Below are 16,857 nucleotides of genomic sequence, written 5' to 3'. Positions count from 1 at the left end.
TTAAGAGTTAAATGCAAAACACATTCTGTGTTTATTACCAGGGGAGGAGCAAACAACCAAGCAGAAAGAAGTAGGTGTGGGCACTAGCTCCTTAAAAAAACATTATCATCCTCTGGCATCATGTAGCTGCTCAGTGTAGCTTGTAAGAAAAGAATAGATTGACTCTTAGTTACTACCTTTATTATTATTATTATAATTATTATTATTATGCATATATTATTTAAGATCAATATCATGTCACACAATAGAGACTGTTGAGGTGGGGGATTTGGTTTTTAGATGGGGATCTGACAGTAACAGCAACAACTTCAACTACAATTTTTTGCAGTTTACATTAAACCCGGCCAGTTGTCCCGGGCCCAGGGTAGAGGGGGGACTGAATCAGCCCCCTAAATCTTTTGCCGCAAATATATATGTTTTTTAAAGATGTTTGCAAGGATATTGGATCTTTATTCTTTCATAAAACATTTTCCTATTATTACGAAGAAGAAGCCGCCTCCAGCCGGGGGAACAGCTTTAGATCGAACAGAACTTTTGATCGCCCCCACCTGCAAAAGCCTGAGAAGCTTGTAAGCCCTTTGATGTAGCAAAAAACTCAGCAGTTTTGTTCCTTATCTTTGCTAGATGAAGTTATAATTAAGACCGGACAAATTTTTAAGAGATTGAGAAGTTTTGAATTTGACTGACGTGACTGCATCGCTGCAACAATGCTGCGGTGGAAGTGAATAAATAGACAATCCTTCTGTATTGCCTTAACTGCTTAAGATAGATTTTGACCAGAAAATTTTGTGGTCTAATTTAAACATGTCATACAAGTAAAAATCTATAAATGGGATCAAATGCAACTGGAGCAGGTATGGAAATCTAAATGTACCATATATTTCATAAAATAATGTAGCCGGGTGGTAAATTAAAGTGTTGGCTTACTACTATTTTATTTTTCTGAAACGGAGGGTTCAGGGAACCTGTATGTGTGGTGCTTTGCGGCTATTTCCTGCACATGAAATAAGATGTCTGATCATCTTATTCTGGAATGTAAGTGTTGATAAAATAAGTCATATCACAATTTCATGTGCTCTAAATCACTGTGGTGTAATGTAGTTCTCTGTATTTTGTTTGTGCAGTCAGAGGCCATTGCCGTATTTCTTTATTTTTTCTTTAGATATTGTGTTTTCTTTTTTTGGTGAATTATCTTTTATTTTAGAGATTGCCACATTTCAGTGGTTACTTAACGTTTGGTTCGCATTTGTTCTCATTTTTGAACAAAAGTAAAAAACAAGACAGTTTTGGTTAATGTGTCTAAATGGAAAATAAAATATAATGCACATTTAGAACCCCAGTTTTTGTGTCCTGTGAGGCTAAGTATTTCCCGGGATACAGTAAATATAAACATTTAAATGTTACCTTAAATATTATGTATATTTCTTTATCCTTAATAAATAAATATGTTCCACTTATTTAATTAGTTATTTAATATGCTATACATGCTTGTGATGTATCTCATTTGAAAGCTAAGATCGTCTAGTTTCTGGAGAAACATTAGTAAAACGATTGTAAAATGTATATAACTTTGAACATTTTCAAAGTATTTTTTTTTCTTGCATAAAAAAGAAATATTTAATGTTTCTATATCTTGAATATAATTTATTGCTGACCTTCTCAACTCACTACATTTGTTGTTCATGTTTTGGAGAACAACTATGTAAAATTTCAAACAGTGATCCTTTTTGTATTTAAAAGGGAGTATTTGACACAGATTATCCAAATAAGGACCAAAAGTTCTTATCTAGAGTATTTGAATTTTATGAAGAATTTAGAACCATAAAAGAACACATCGCTATATGAGAGCTCTACACACATTTTTATTTCAACACGTTTTTAAAAAATATTTCAAAATTTCAGCTTTCAGAATTTGGACAATGAATTTTCTGTGCGTAATTGTTTGTCCTCTCATTCCTTACACCCATAAAGAAGCTGTGTTGGGCAAAATCTAATATGTTTTATATTACAAGTTACCTTTGTGTTTCGAAAGTAAAATGTTCATTTTCAATTATTATATCAATATATATTTCAATTATTTATTTTTCTTGTAAAGTAACCAATTACTTATTAGCTTTTAGTAACTCATTTTTAATTTCTTAAAAATATATACATGTATATAAATATGGGCATCAAGGGGTTAAATGAACCATGGAAAACAAAAGTATTGCATCATTAGACATATGTTTTTACCTTGTTACTAATAAGAACAGGGATTTTTCTGATGAGCTTTTTAGATGCTGACAACTCAGGCATAGAAAGACGAAGCGCATCCTCCACGACATACTTTGCCATCAGCCTTCTCACTTCTCCTGGGTCGAACATCTTTACCTCTGGTGTGGAGAAATCCATCTTTGGTTTTGTAGATTTACTTGCACCATCATCTTCTGACTTGTTGCTGGTAAGAGTTAATTTAGCCTATAGCTTAAGAATGCTGTGCACTCTCTCCAGGTGTTTTTTTAGGTTACCTGTACTATTGTTATCTGTAGACATTTGTTCTCTTTATTTAAGTCACTCGCTGTGGGTGGTTCAGCTCAGATAGTAATGCATTATCCACCTTAGTAACTGTAATACTATATAAAAAATGTGTTTGTAAGCCATTATAGTACTGTCCTACTGCCAAATCTAGTATCTTACAGTGATGCATTACTTGTGTAACTTGTGTCATGTGTTGTTTATTTAACCCTTAACCCCCAACACTGTAAATGAACACAATCTTTTCAGCCCACTATACACCTCCAACGCTTCATTGCAAAGCTTATTTTAATAAGACTGATGCTCTGTTCTGAATTGAACTAGCTGCTTGAATTGGAGGGTGTTAAGAGGTTCCAGTTTGTGGAGGCCTTGGCTGGTTGAAGGTGGACGAGTTGTTGGAGGGCGGACAGGTAAGTTTATGGTAGCACAGAGGAGCAGCGGAGCAGACTGTCAACTGAAGACCTTGATGAGATTGGAGCTCAGAAGAGTTGAGTTGTGGAACTTTCGGCGTCTCGAGAGGTTTTCCCAAAGGATCTGAAGGTTTCCTGCCGAAGATTCACAAGAAACAAAATAGGTAAGAGCACGAATTCACTGGTAAAGCTCACACATAAACTCAGCAAAGCTCAGAGGGGCTAGGTTACCCAAAACAGGCAAACACTCTGGCGAAGAGGTGAAGACAGTTACCTGCTCATATACTCCTCTGAGGTGATGATGATTCATTGCAGGTGTGGATGGTTGATTTGTGTTGGCTAGCCCTCCAACTCAGAGTAACCAGGTGGCACCAATTGGTGGACGAACAGTGGAACTGAAAAGGAAAACAAACTGACCCCACAAACTGGAACCCAATAATCATGATTTTATTTCATGGGAAACAACTGGATATTACTTTTCTGTGGAGTGTTACGGAAAAAATTTGTAAACTTGTTAGGATAAAATGTGTTTTGGAATGCCAGAAGACCAAAACAAAGCAATTAGTCAAAATTATGAATTGTAATTTAATGACAGATTATTATTTTTTGGGATTTGTGGAGGTCAGGTCATCTGGTGCAGCACCCTATCAATCTCCTTCTTGGTCAAATAGCCCTTACACAGCCTGGAGGTGTGTTTGGGGTCCTTGTCCTGTTGAAAAATAAATCATGGTCCAACTAAATGCAAACCAGATGGAATAGAATTCTGCTGCAAGATGCTGTGGTAGCCATGCTGGTTCAGTACTTTATGCCTTCAATGTTAAATAAATCCCCAACAGTTTCACCAGCAAAGCACCCCCACACCATCACACCTTCTCCTCTATGATTCATGGTGGGAACCAGGCATTTAGAGTCCATCAGTTCATCTTTTCACAAAGACACGATGGTTGAAACCAAAGATCTCAAATTTGGACTCATCAGACCAAAGCAAAGATTTCCACTCGTCTAATGTCCATTCCTTGTGTTCTTTAGCCCAAGCAAGTCTCTTCTGATTGTTTCCTGTCCTTGCAGTGGTTTCCTATAAGCTATTTTACCATGCAGGCCTGATTCACACAGTCTCCTCTTAACAGCTGTTCTAGAGATGTGTGTGCTGCTAGAACTCTGTGTGGCATTGACCTGGTCTCTAATCTGAGCTGCTGTTAACCTGTGATTTCTGAGGCTGGTGACTCGGATGAACCTATCCTCCGCAACAGAGGTGACTCTTGGACTTCCTTTCCTGGGGCGGTCCTCATGTGAGCCAGTTTCTTTGTAATGCTTGAAGGGTTTTTGGGACTGCACTTGTAGACACTTTCAAAGTTGTTGTGCCATTTAACTTAGATTATGAATATATTAAATAACTAGAACTGGAAGTTAGTTAATTAATAGGACATTCAAATCAAGGGTAAAGCTAGTTATTCATTATCAGCTAAATGATTATAACTGTAATTTGATTACTGACCAGGGTTTTAGCCCCTTTCCTAAAAGGGTTAGAATCAATGAAAAAAAAATTGAAAAAGTAGTTACCATAGCGGTATACAGAACATTATCAACAAATACAGGTAATTAAGACATCTCCCAGCAGCTGCAATTTTTCTGCAAGGCAATGCGAAAAAAAAAAAAAAAGCCTACACAGAATGTAATCTTGGCCAAACGACTTAAGGAACAAAGTACAACAAAATGGGACAAAAAGTTAAAGGAAACTGTTCTGCCATCACAGCGACATATTAAACTTAGCCTAAGTGGAAGTAGGCAACCGCTATCGTATATCTCAAGGGAAATTCAGAACAACAAAGGCCAATGAAATTCTGTCATTTTAACGTTGTTCACCACAAAGCAAACATAGTGCATTTTTAATATCTAATTATGGCCCCAGCCTGTATAGGAGTCCGGTCATGATTTAAATCCGGCGACAATGAGACCGGCCATTGTTAGAGTCCCGGCCGCTAATGGAATACAGACCAATATTAGTGGATTTACAGTAATAATATAATTTTGTCCTTGTGGTTTATGTAAAAGGATTTTGGAGCTAATAGAGTCATGTGTGAGATAAACAAAGTGACTCGGGGTCATGCTAGCTGACCAAATCTATATTGTTATAGTTTTATGGTGAATTTTAATTAATAGCACATTAATTCACCTGATAACTAATGATGTATTTGTGTTACAGACCCTGCTTGTGTGCACTGAGGTGTATATGACAATAAAGTAGTGAATCTCAATCTATTTACTTTTATTTTTTTATTGATTTTTAATTAGGCCTATAGGCTCATAGGTCTTTCATCCAAACCCCCCCCCAAAAAATTTCATAGCATCCCCTGTTCAAAAGTGCTCTCAGCAGCCCTGCCCTTCACTGCCACTAAATGTGTGACGGACTGCTGACGAGTCAACGACAAAATGCAAGTAAAACTCATTGCCATATGCTCATCCAGGAGAATTTATGAAAAGAATAGAAATTTTTAAAGATTAGTATTGGTACATTTCAGGTTTTTCACAGCTTAATCACTTTGTTTTTAAAGTAAAATAATAAATACAAATAAAATAAATAAATATAAGTTTATTGATCTAACAGTGGAGAAATTAACTCTTTGCATTTAACCCATCCCCTATGGGGAGGAGTGATCTGCCACTCTGCAGTGCCCGGGTAGCAATCAGGAGTTTAGGTTCTTGCTCAGACCCCCCAGAGTGGCAGTCTGTGGGAGTGGGTTTCGAACTAATACTTCAGGATTCCTAGCCCTAATCACTAGGCTGCTACTCCCTAGTACAGTAATGATACAAACAACTTTCTCATTCTGAGAGGCTGCAGTAAAAGAATACATTTTTTTTCTGCTCGAAAGAAATTTGTTTACTTACCTGATGATAAACAAAGTTAGATTCTGGTAAAGAGTACCAAGACAGCAGTCTGAGAAAAGACAACTATACCGCGGAAGGCAAAGACTTTCCTGGTCTTCAAGGTTTTATAACCCAGCAATGCACTGAGCAAAGTCTATTTTAGAAACCATATTTAGAAGGTGCCACTTCTATAAAGAAAGACTGGATTCATTCATGTAAAATTTACACATTGTATTTTTACACACAACATTTCAGGATGATCAAAAAAACGTATTAGGGTCCAAGGAAAACAAGAAAAAAATAAAAAATTAGGATCTATTATTAATCTTATCTCTTGTATGTTACATATAGTATACAGTTAGAATCATAATGCTTTTAAACATTGATCCGATGTTTTATTATATATAGTAAAAGGAAATTACTTTAGCCAACAAAACCACTACCATACCTGATGAAATTACCCCAGTGAAACAATAAAATACATGCATCATGTATATTGTTAAATCAATGAATCATAAACAACTAAACAGAAGGAAGAAATATACTTGAGTTACGATTTGTGTACAATCATTTAACTATGAAACATCTTTTAGAATAATACAACACAAGTTAACATTGTAAAATTTTGATAGAAGATAGTAGGAAAATAAATGTAGCCATAATGGAAAGTCAACTTTTATACAGGTCACTGCTGGTTTCACTGTGCTTCACAATAATTTGTGGGTGTGCAGGACATTGTTGCATTGTGGACAGGAATGCTGCACATCCTTGCAAGCATTCACACAGAAGGGGATTAAACAGCAGGGCCAGAATCTGGAGTGGAGGATAGAATAGGATAAAAAGAGACAAATTAATTAATGATCAAGATGATTTATTAGAGCTGATGAGAAACAACATATTTATCTCAAATATATACTTTAGTTTAAAGAGGTCATAAGGTCACAACGTTTTTTTTTTTATTAATTTAGCTGTTTTGATTAATACTATATCCTTTTGTTCATAATCATCTGCAAGCCCATGTTCATGTTTAATGGCATAAATTTGCCTTTTGGTTGCAGTATTGGTATATACCGATACCGATACCAGTATCAGCCAAGGCCCCGATAGTGCACTAAAATGGTGTTATTGGTATCGGCGAATACCGACAAATATGGCACCGATATCATTTTTAGAGCCAAGAGTTTATTTAACTATTGTCATCCATTCTAGGTAGGCAATAAAAAGTTCTACTCAATTCACTTTGTATTAGTCTTTTACTGCTTCACACATGTAGGCAACAGCTTGTCAAAGCTATGATGGCAATTATTTTACATCCATGTAGTATGCAGTTCTTCATAAACAAACAAACACATCAATTTCAAACAGATGGTATTGGTATGGTATCGGCAAATACTGCACAACAAGGTATCGGGTGTCGGTATCGGGACCTAAGAATGGCATCAGCGCAACACTAATGCTGCCACACCTGTGTGTTCTGGAGTAATCGTTTGATGCTCAAGATTTTTGATGTAAAATAAAGCACATTTATAGAGGGACACTCATGTTTGGCCAAGCATGTTACAATTTTTGTGATGTAAAAATCCCGCTTTAAGGTAGTTGTAAGTGTAGTCTGTCATACATGGAAAGAGAAATAAACTGTTTTGTCAGCAAACTTTTGCCCGCACAAATCAGAATATCACTTTTAAATTGGGGATGGATTAGTTTTTATTAAAGTTGTAACAAAAGAAGGTAGAGATTACTGATGTTTAAAACGATTACACTTCTTTTTCCTATGAGGATTCAATATTACAGAAGCCCTGGAGGGCAAGTGAGAAAAGTTTTTTTTAAAGATGAAAATATATTTTTCTAATATATTTTGTTGTTTTGTGTCTATGTGTATCCCTGAAAGCCATGTAAAAAATGATATACAGACCAGAATATCTCAGGGAATAATTTTTTTGTTGGTTAAGCCTAAAGGGTAAGTGGGAGGAAAATCTTACAAATAAGAATATAACAATGTTTTTTTTTCATGTCTGAAATGCAAGTTGAAAAAATGTTTTTTTGTAAACTAAAACATTTCAAACTATTTTTTGACTGTTAAGTATGGCAAAAGAGAAAATTACACCTATAAATACTTTAGTTGTTACATTGTTTGTTGTTTGTTTGTTTGTTTTTTCAGTTTAGACCTCAAAATCAAGTGAGGTTGTTTATTTATAAGAAGTTGCATTCAGACCACACGCAGCGTCTGCAGCAAATTTACACAATACCCCTATGCAAACCGCAGAGGGAAGCAGCGAGCAGGGAATTCCACATGGTAAGAGCATTCTATGGACCATCCGTGGTGTTTACATTTTCAATAGAACCCTGGGGTTAGATCCACCCATGCTTACATTTTTAATAGAACCCTTTACCATGACTAACTGTATGTGCTCTCTTTCATCCTTTGACATGGAAACTGGCTTGGAGCATGTCTGCCTGGCTGTGTCTTTCTTGGACTGGGCAACTGGTGGAGCTAGTACAAAAGTACCTTTTGTATTCTGCTGCTTTTTGTATGTCTGCTTCTATTTCCTTTAACCCTAGTCGGCTTCCACGGAAGGCCACTCACACTGAGCCTGGTTTTGCTAGGGGTTTCTTCCTGGTAATAGGGAAATTTTCTCTCCACTGTTGATGCATGCAGGCTCCATGTGAGAGATTTCTGAAGAGTAAATGGCAAAATGCAAGTGAAAATAATCACTGCAAGCTTACCAGACGGGAGATTTTAAGGAACTACTAAAACCATGAGTTTGGAAAGTAAGTAAAATTATAGTAAAAATGTTTACCCCCTTTGGCTTTTCTTGAAGTAGCAGAAGAGGATTTTGGGCCAACACAGAAAAAGATTACAGCCTCACCACCGCAATACGCAGCAGGGCCTCAATAAGATGTGAGGGACTGCTGAAGAGTAAATGACAAAATGCAAACATTCCTTCTTGCTCCATTGTAGAGTCCTGCAATGGGTCGGGTAGCCGTGGGTCCCCGACGGGTCACCCGCTAAAATGTTCTTTTTTGTCGGGGAAAAATACATGAATAAAAATAAACGGGTCGGGGGTCGTTTTTATGCGTGTGTGTAGTTATGGACATCAGAAATGTTATATTAATCAGGCACTGGGGTCACCCTTGTTGTAGCTTAAAGCCCTGCCGGCAGTGTGGGCTTCTCTCCAAAAAGGCCACAGTCAGTGCATACACGTCTGCTGCAGTGTTGATGGCGCTGTTCTGCAGCGCAGCGTACTATAGCCTATTACTTGATGTGTTAACGGGTCGGGTTGCGGTTTAAATATTAACGGGTCGGGTCAGGTTCGGATTTGAATTGAAGATATCCGCGGGTGACGGGTTGGGTTCGGTAGTCATCCTTACGGGTTCGGGCAGATGCGGGTTGGTAAAACTCGACCCGTGCAGGACTCTACTCCAGTGTATCGCTGCCACTGATCCCCTGGGTCTGGAGAACTTCCTTTATGCAGTAGAAGTTTGCAGTGTTTCTTAACCTGCAGTTGCTTTGCTATTTTCAGCATTTTACGTATATATGGGTTTTGTGTGACGGCATCATTTATCTGTTTGCTAACCCCATGCTTGTGTTTTTTCTTGTGTGTCTCACAAGTTTGCTAGTCTAATTTGTGTGTTTGCTGAATTTTTTGAATTTGCCATAACCTAATGCAATCGGACCATGTTTTTCCTCTTCGGCCGACGTAACTGTTTATAGTTTGTAGAAATTTAAGCCCACCACCAGACATTATGTGTGTTTTCATGTTGAAGTTTTTACTTACCCTATGATAAATAGTGATCCAACAATTATCCAGGTGAGGAGGCCCAGTTTGTATTCAATTGAGGTCACAACTGTGGTCTGGCAATACGGACATAGCATATTTCCAGGAGAATCAGTGGGCTTTGGTTGCGCAACCACTGCTTTCACCACCGTAGCAGACCCTGTAACAGTTCTTGTTAATGGAGGTGGAGATCTTTTTTCTTTTCTTCTCTTTTTAATAACCATTACATCAGTTTATTTATGTATGTGTTCAATCTTCTGTGTCAGTCAAAAGTTGGCATGCGATGGCCAGAGTGGCTCCTCTATCATCTTATATGGTAATGCTCTAGGCTGTGTAAGAAGGACAGAAGGTTGACTCGGGGGTTTCGGGGAGAGACTTCCTGGCTGACTTTTGGATAATATTGGAAAGTATTCAAAAGCTCTCTGCCTTTTTTTGTACAGGGGTCACCCAGCTAAATGGTCAAAATGCAAAAAGGCCTAAAATAGAAGGTGAGATCTTTCTCTGTAATTTGTATCAATGATTTTGTTCTTTTAATGCTTAAAAATGTTTCCTCCTTTGCTTGCACAATCTGAGAAACATATACCTCATCGGACTGGACCAGATAATAAAGGCTGACACAACAATGGCTTATAAAATTTGATGTTGTTAACCATTTTCTATTTCCTTGTTTTGCAAATTTGTATAATTTTCCTACAACACACACCACTATCTTTGGACCTCTAGTGTACCTCTCTAAAATTCAAAGTAATTTTTTAATAATAGAAAACAAATTGATGAAGTCACCCACCGACACCTGGATTCACACACACCACAACCGGCTGTTGAGCTAGACGCAGGGGGAAAAAAAATACTGATTCATAAAGTGTTAATCATATATGAAGAAGCAATCATGTCAGGAAAGGACTTAACATTATTAAGTGAAAATATGCAAGGTGTAGACATATTTAAATGTCTGTTTTCTTACCATTTACATGTGCATATTGCTGAGTATTTTGCTGTATACCAGGTACGGAATACTGCTGAGGATATTGCTGCTGAAGATATGGGTCAACAGGCGGTTGATACGGCTGGGCTTCAGGCTGGAAATATTGCTGATCAGTGGATTGGGGATACTGCTGACCAACAGGCTGAAATATTGGCTGGTTATATTGCTGGGCCGGAGGCTGGGTTGGAGGCTGAAAATCCGCTGTGTATACTGGTGGTGATTTATTGACCATGTTGTCTTCCAAAGGGGGGCCAGGATATGGTGGTGCTGGCATATCTGGAGAAACTGTGATATCTGGAGAAACTGTGATATCTGGAGGAACTGTGATATCTGGAGAAACTGTGATATCTGGAGGAACTGTGATATCTGGAGGAACTGTGATATCTGGAGAAACTTTGATATCTGGAGGAGGTCCTTCACCTTTTTCCATCCTTGAAGTAAAAGATGTATAAAATTTATTTTAGTAAAGCTGTAAAATAATTAATGTCTCCAGCAGCCTTTTACAATAGAAGCATAGTTGTGACTCTGTGGCACAAAGTTTGCCAAAAGTGCTTAAAATGAGGAGAGCGATTGATTGCTGAATAAAAGAACTCATGAAAGTTAATTGTTAAGGTTACATGAGTTCTTCCCAAAACAACACTGATTATATATAGCCTATGACAGCAGTGTAACAGCATTGGGAAGAATAGATTATCACAAAACAGTGGGTCAGTGTTCTCATATAAAACATTTGGGCCTTTTTTATATATTTTTTTCTTTTCAAACAAGGATTGCATATTTACCAAATCACATCAACACATTTCAGTGTATCATATTGTGGTATTATTTCACAGAGCAACATAGAGAAGAGCATATAGTAAGCTCGTTAACATTTTGGAAGAAAACATGTCAGAGGTGGTGTTGTTGTGTTTAATAAAAATTATAAATGTGCATAGGAATAATCGCTGTCACCAATAAATAATAATAACCAATAAATTCTGTTCCTCCTCTGCATGCTCCTGCCCATTTTTCTTGTTGCTGCTCCTTCTGAATGTTATTGTAAGGCAAACAAATTCCAAAATTAGCAGGATCAGAGTCCATTAACCCTACTACAGTCTTTCCAATAACACTGGGGATTGGGGTGGTCAGTACTACACTAACTCACCTTGTTCCTACTTTGGACCCAGCCCCCCATCCCGCACCCGGGCCAGATGACCCCTAATAAAAGCCCCCGGGGGACAGGGGCAACATGTCCCATACAGGCCACCCAGCCGGAGCCATTCCCTCCCGCCCAAAATAATTTACCTTGCCACTCCCTCATCACATTGCCCTCCAGCAGAGCACCTGGATTTTTACCCATTTTTAAGGAAAGACAGTTTGGAACACAGCTAAGCACCCAGTCCATCTTAATTGTTGATGATTTATAAATTTTTTAAGTAATTACAATTTTTTGTAAAAAACATAGGGTGCTTTATAAACTCAAAACATGTGACATTATATCTGGCATACAGGTCTGCTGTAGCGTCAGATATTCTTCAAGATTATATTTATTCTATTACAGATCTTATTCATTTTCTACAGCTTGAAAGAGTCACGACTTCAATAAAGTCAGTACTAATTACAAACCGGTTGGGGTGGCTGTGCTGGGTAATGCATTTCATGACAAATTTAACTAACAAGGTGTAGGTGTGGCACACAGCAGGAAACTGAGAACAAATGACTGAATGATGTTTAGGAATTGCAGTGTTTTTTTAAAAAAGGTAGAGATGTTATGATTAACCTTACTGTAAATTTTCTGATAAATTTTTTTTAAAAAGCATTACATGATATCAGATATATCAGTTTGACCAAAAGACACAAAGAAACCACAGGCAGTTAACAAATATGCCATTTTTCAATAGCATACACCACTTTTCAAATGGGATATGCCTCCTTTCAACTGAAATAGAACTTTCAAAAGTGACATACCAGATGCCATTTTTGGCTTTCCATGTCACTCTGCTTTAACACTCTGCCAAAGGTATTTTTTTGACACACTCTATATATATATATATATATATATATATATATATATATATATATATATATATATATATATATATATATATATATATATATATATATATATATATATATATATATATATATATATATATATATATATATATACAGGTGCTGGTCATAAAATTAGAATATCATGAAAAAGTAGATTGATTTCAGTAATTCCATTTAAAAAGTGAAACTTGTATATTATATTCATACATTACATACAAACTCATATATTTCAGATGTTTATTTTGTTTAATTTTGATGATTACAAATGACAACAAATGAAAATCTCAAATTCATCATATCAGAAAATTAGAATATTGTGAAAAGGTTCAAAATTGATGGCCCCTGGTGCCACACTCTAATCAGCTAATTAACTCAAACCACCTGCAAAAGCCTTTAAATGGTCTTTCAGTCTAGTTCTATAGGCTACACAATCATGGGGAAGACTGCTGACTTGACAGTTGTCCAAAAGACGACCATCGACACCTTGCACAAGGAGGGCAAGACACAAAAGGTCATCGCTAAAGAGGCTGGCTGTTCACAGAGCTCAGTGTCCAAGCACATTAATAGAGAGGCGAAGGGAAGGAAAAGATGTGGTCGAAAAAAGTGTACAAGCAAGAGAGATAACCGCACCCTGGAGAGGATTGTGAAACAAAACCCATTCAAAAATGTGGGGGAGATTCACAAAGAGTGGACTGCAGCTGGAGTGAGTGCTTCAAGAACCACCACACACAGACGTATGAAAGACATGGGTTTCTGCTGTCGCATTCCTTGTGTCAAGCCACTCTTGAACCACAGACAGCGTCAGAAGCGTCTTGCCTGGGCTAAAGAGAAACAGGACTGGACTGCTGGTGAGTGGTCCAAAGTCATGTTCTCTGATGAAAGTAAATTTTGCATTTCCTTTGGAAATCAAGGTCCCAGAGTCTGGAGGAAAAGAAGAGAGGCACTTCATCCACGTTGCTTGAAGTCCAGTGTAAAGTTTCCACAGTCAGTGATGGTTTGGGGTGCCATGTCATCTGCTGGTGTTGGTCCATTGTGTTTTCTGAGGTCCAGGGTCAACGCAGCCACATACCAGGAAGTTTTAGAGCACTTCATGCTTCCTGCAGCTGACCAACTTTTTGGAGATGCAGATTTCATTTTCCAACAGGACTTGGCACCTGCACACAGTGCCAAAGCTACCAGTACCTGGTTGAAGGACCATGGTATCCCTGTTCTTAATTGGCCAGCAAACTCTCCTGACCTTAACCCCATAGAAAATCTATGGGGTATTGTGAAGAAGAAGATGCAATACACCAGACCCAACAATTCAGAAGAGCTAAAAGCCACTATTAGAGCAACCTGGGCTATCATAACACCTGAGCAGTGCCACAGACTGATCGACTCCATGCCACGCCGCATTGCTGCAGTAATACAGGCCAAAGGAGGCCCAACTAAATACTGAGTGCTGTACATGCTCATACTTTTCATGTTCATACTTTTCAGTTGGCCAACATTTCTATAAATCCTTTGTTTTTATTGGTCTTCAGTAATATTCTAATTTTCTGATATGATGAATTTGAGATTTTCATTTGTTGTCATTTGTAATCATCAACATTAAACAAAATAAACATCTGAAATATATGAGTTTGTATGTAATGTATGAATATAATATACAAGTTTCACTTTTTAAATGGAATTACTGAAATCAATCTACTTTTTCATGATATTCTAATTTTATGACCAGCACCTTTATATATATATATATATATATATATATATATAAATTTTTTTTTTTTTTTTTTTGCTACATGGCTTTTTAAAATAAAAAAAATTAAATATATGTTATCATCAGAGGTGTCAAGTAACAAAGTACAAATACTGTGTTACTGTACTTAAGTACATTCTTTAGGTATCTATACTTTACTCTATTACTTATTTTTCTTCCTACTTCTGACTTCTACCCATTACATTTTCACACAAGTTTCTGTACTTTCTATTCCTTACATTTTAAAAACAAATGTTACTCGTTACTCTTCGCTTTGGTTTATGTTTATAAATATTTATTTTATGTCATGTGCGCCATCCATTGCAGATCATTGGCGCCAACAAGACCTCCCTCATCCTTGGCCCTATCTCAAATTATTTTTCAAAATGGTCGAAAAATTTAGCTTTAAATTTATATAGTTGCATCAGGCTGTTTTAAAGGTTACTGTATACTTTTATACTTGAAGTAGTTTTTGGAGCACAAACTGTTTCACTTTTACTTGACAAGAGTGTTTTTTAAACTGCAGTATCTATACTTTTACTTAATAAACAAATGTATGTATTTTTGACACAACTGGTAATCATTATAGTTCTAGCAAATCTTTTCCTGCCAAACCTTTATATAAAAGTGTCAAAAACATATGATACACACATTTATCTAAAAAAAATTGCCACATTCAAAAGTCCTTTTATTTCAATCACTCATTCAACTAATTGAAACGGTTATATTCAAGTTGTAGTTTAGAAGATATAGTAATTAAAGACAAGAACTTTTAAACTTGGTGACCACATCAGAACAATAAAAAACATTTTTAACACAGAAGATTTGGCTTAATGAAAACTAATTTTGATAACCGAATAAAGGTTGTTAGTGTTAAAAGGCCTTTCCTTCTAACAAATTTGCCTTATCAGAAAATATTCTCCAGTTTAATAAGAGCATACCTGAGAACATGCCTGAATGTTACGTTGAATTTCAATTGGTTTTAAAATACAAAAAATATCAATCCAAACTTATGGAAATCTGGATCTAAGAAAACAACTTAATGGTATGAGAAAATCTCTGTCTCTTAATCCGAATGTTTTAGATTTTCTTACCTGTGTTTTGTTTGATATAGGCCTCCAAAGATGATGAAAATGCAAATGAACCAGAGCGTCTTATTTCTCTGACAGTGTTTATTACTCGAATGCAAAACATTGACAGGAATGTAGCAAAACAGCTAGTAGGTAGAAGTAGGTGTGGCCAGTAGCTTCAAAACAGCGCATAAACTCCTGTGTTCCATAAAAGTGTTGAGGGATACATCACTGAACAGACCTGCCCAACCTGTTTGTAAATACAGTTGTTCATTTAAGAGAATTTTTCACTTGCTTGATAATAGATGAGATTTAAATCAGTTTCGTACTGGAATTAAGAGTTTAAGGGGTTGTTTACAAACTATTAGGGACTGTTTGGAATAAGGCAAGGCAAATTTATTTGTATAGCACAATTCAGTACAAAGACAATGTAAAGTGCTTTACATTATTATAATATAGGAAAATAAAACTATGGATGCCCGTTTCCGCCACTCAGTAAAAAAAAAACAATCTCATTATAATGAGATAGTAACTCAATATAATGAGAAAGTATCTCATTATATAGATAGTGAAATAAATTTGCAACATATATAGTATGTCATGACACTGTCAAGTCATTAAAAAGTGTGAAAGAAGAGGAGCTTTTGAGTGAAGAATATTTTTTTCTGGGGTTGATTTATTTCCGTGACATTAATTTTGCCACATTTATTGTATTTCATAATATCCCTCACTTAAAAACCAAAAGAAAAAAGAGGGAAAGAAGCCTTTCGAAATCTGAGGATGGTTCAGAATGGTTCCTTACAAGGAAATGGTTTCATTTAAAACAATGAAGGTGTACAGAAGTGGAAAATAGAAGGAGAAAGTCCTCTTTTTGTTTCTGTTTTTGTTATGGATGTTTGTTGGCCTATTTCACCTTTTAGGCTAAAATGTAACTGATAATATGATTAGAGATAAAATAAATAAATAAATAATAATAATACCAATGATACTAATGCCAATGCTACTGTGCCCATTCTGAATATCTCTGCTTCTAACAGTGGTAAAAGAGATGACACTTCACAAGGTGCTGTGAAACAATATGCCAAAGTTGGAATTTACCAGGTAATCATAGGGGTTTCAAGAAACACCACTGGGCCAGAAGAATTAAACCGGTCTGATTAAATTCCATATAATGTGTTTGGTAAGTTGTGCAGGAATATTGAGATGTATGTCTGTGTTTTTCACACATGGTTGGTCTACAACAGAATCATGGTGCCCTTATTATTTGCCTAGAGGTTATGTTAATCCTAGCAACAACTACATACACACAGATTTAAGAAATCCGATAAGTTTAGTCTGAAGTAAGTTAACCAAAGTTACAAACCAGGAAGAAATCCTTCAGTGGTGATAGTTAGAAACATGGAATAATTCGTGGTCGGCTGCGGACCACAAAGATTTTTTTTTTTTGTACTTAATTTTAGAT

General features: G+C 36.5%; 1 protein-coding gene across 4 annotated transcripts; it reads right to left on the bottom strand.

The window, feature by feature from the left end:
- Positions 1-6,005: 6,005 nt before the first annotated feature.
- Positions 6,006-15,555, bottom strand: LOC119774366 (cell death-inducing p53-target protein 1 homolog). Of its 4 annotated transcripts, none has more exons than XM_038271843.1 (6): positions 15,420-15,555; positions 10,917-10,981; positions 10,530-10,880; positions 10,353-10,391; positions 9,566-9,725; positions 6,006-6,602 (listed from the first exon to the last, which is right to left on the bottom strand). In XM_038271843.1, the coding sequence occupies exons 2-6, from the start codon at positions 10,978-10,980 to the stop codon at positions 6,497-6,499; spliced, it is 720 nt and encodes a 239-aa protein (XP_038127771.1). In that variant the 5' UTR covers position 10,981; positions 15,420-15,555; the 3' UTR covers positions 6,006-6,496. The 4 variants fall into 4 exon arrangements, with proteins under 4 accessions (XP_038127771.1, XP_038127772.1, XP_038127770.1 ...); XM_038271844.1 differs by having other exon boundaries at positions 10,935-10,981; XM_038271842.1 differs by having other exon boundaries at positions 10,530-10,981.
- Between the last annotated feature and the right edge of the window lie 1,302 nt (positions 15,556-16,857).

This window comes from Cyprinodon tularosa, unplaced genomic scaffold (assembly GCF_016077235.1).
Source record: "Cyprinodon tularosa strain WSP-4 unplaced genomic scaffold, ASM1607723v1 ctg81, whole genome shotgun sequence".
NCBI classification, from domain to species: domain Eukaryota; kingdom Metazoa; phylum Chordata; class Actinopteri; order Cyprinodontiformes; family Cyprinodontidae; genus Cyprinodon; species Cyprinodon tularosa.
The sequence above is the reverse complement of the archived record's forward strand: the minus strand, read 5'-3'. Positions and strand labels throughout refer to the sequence as shown.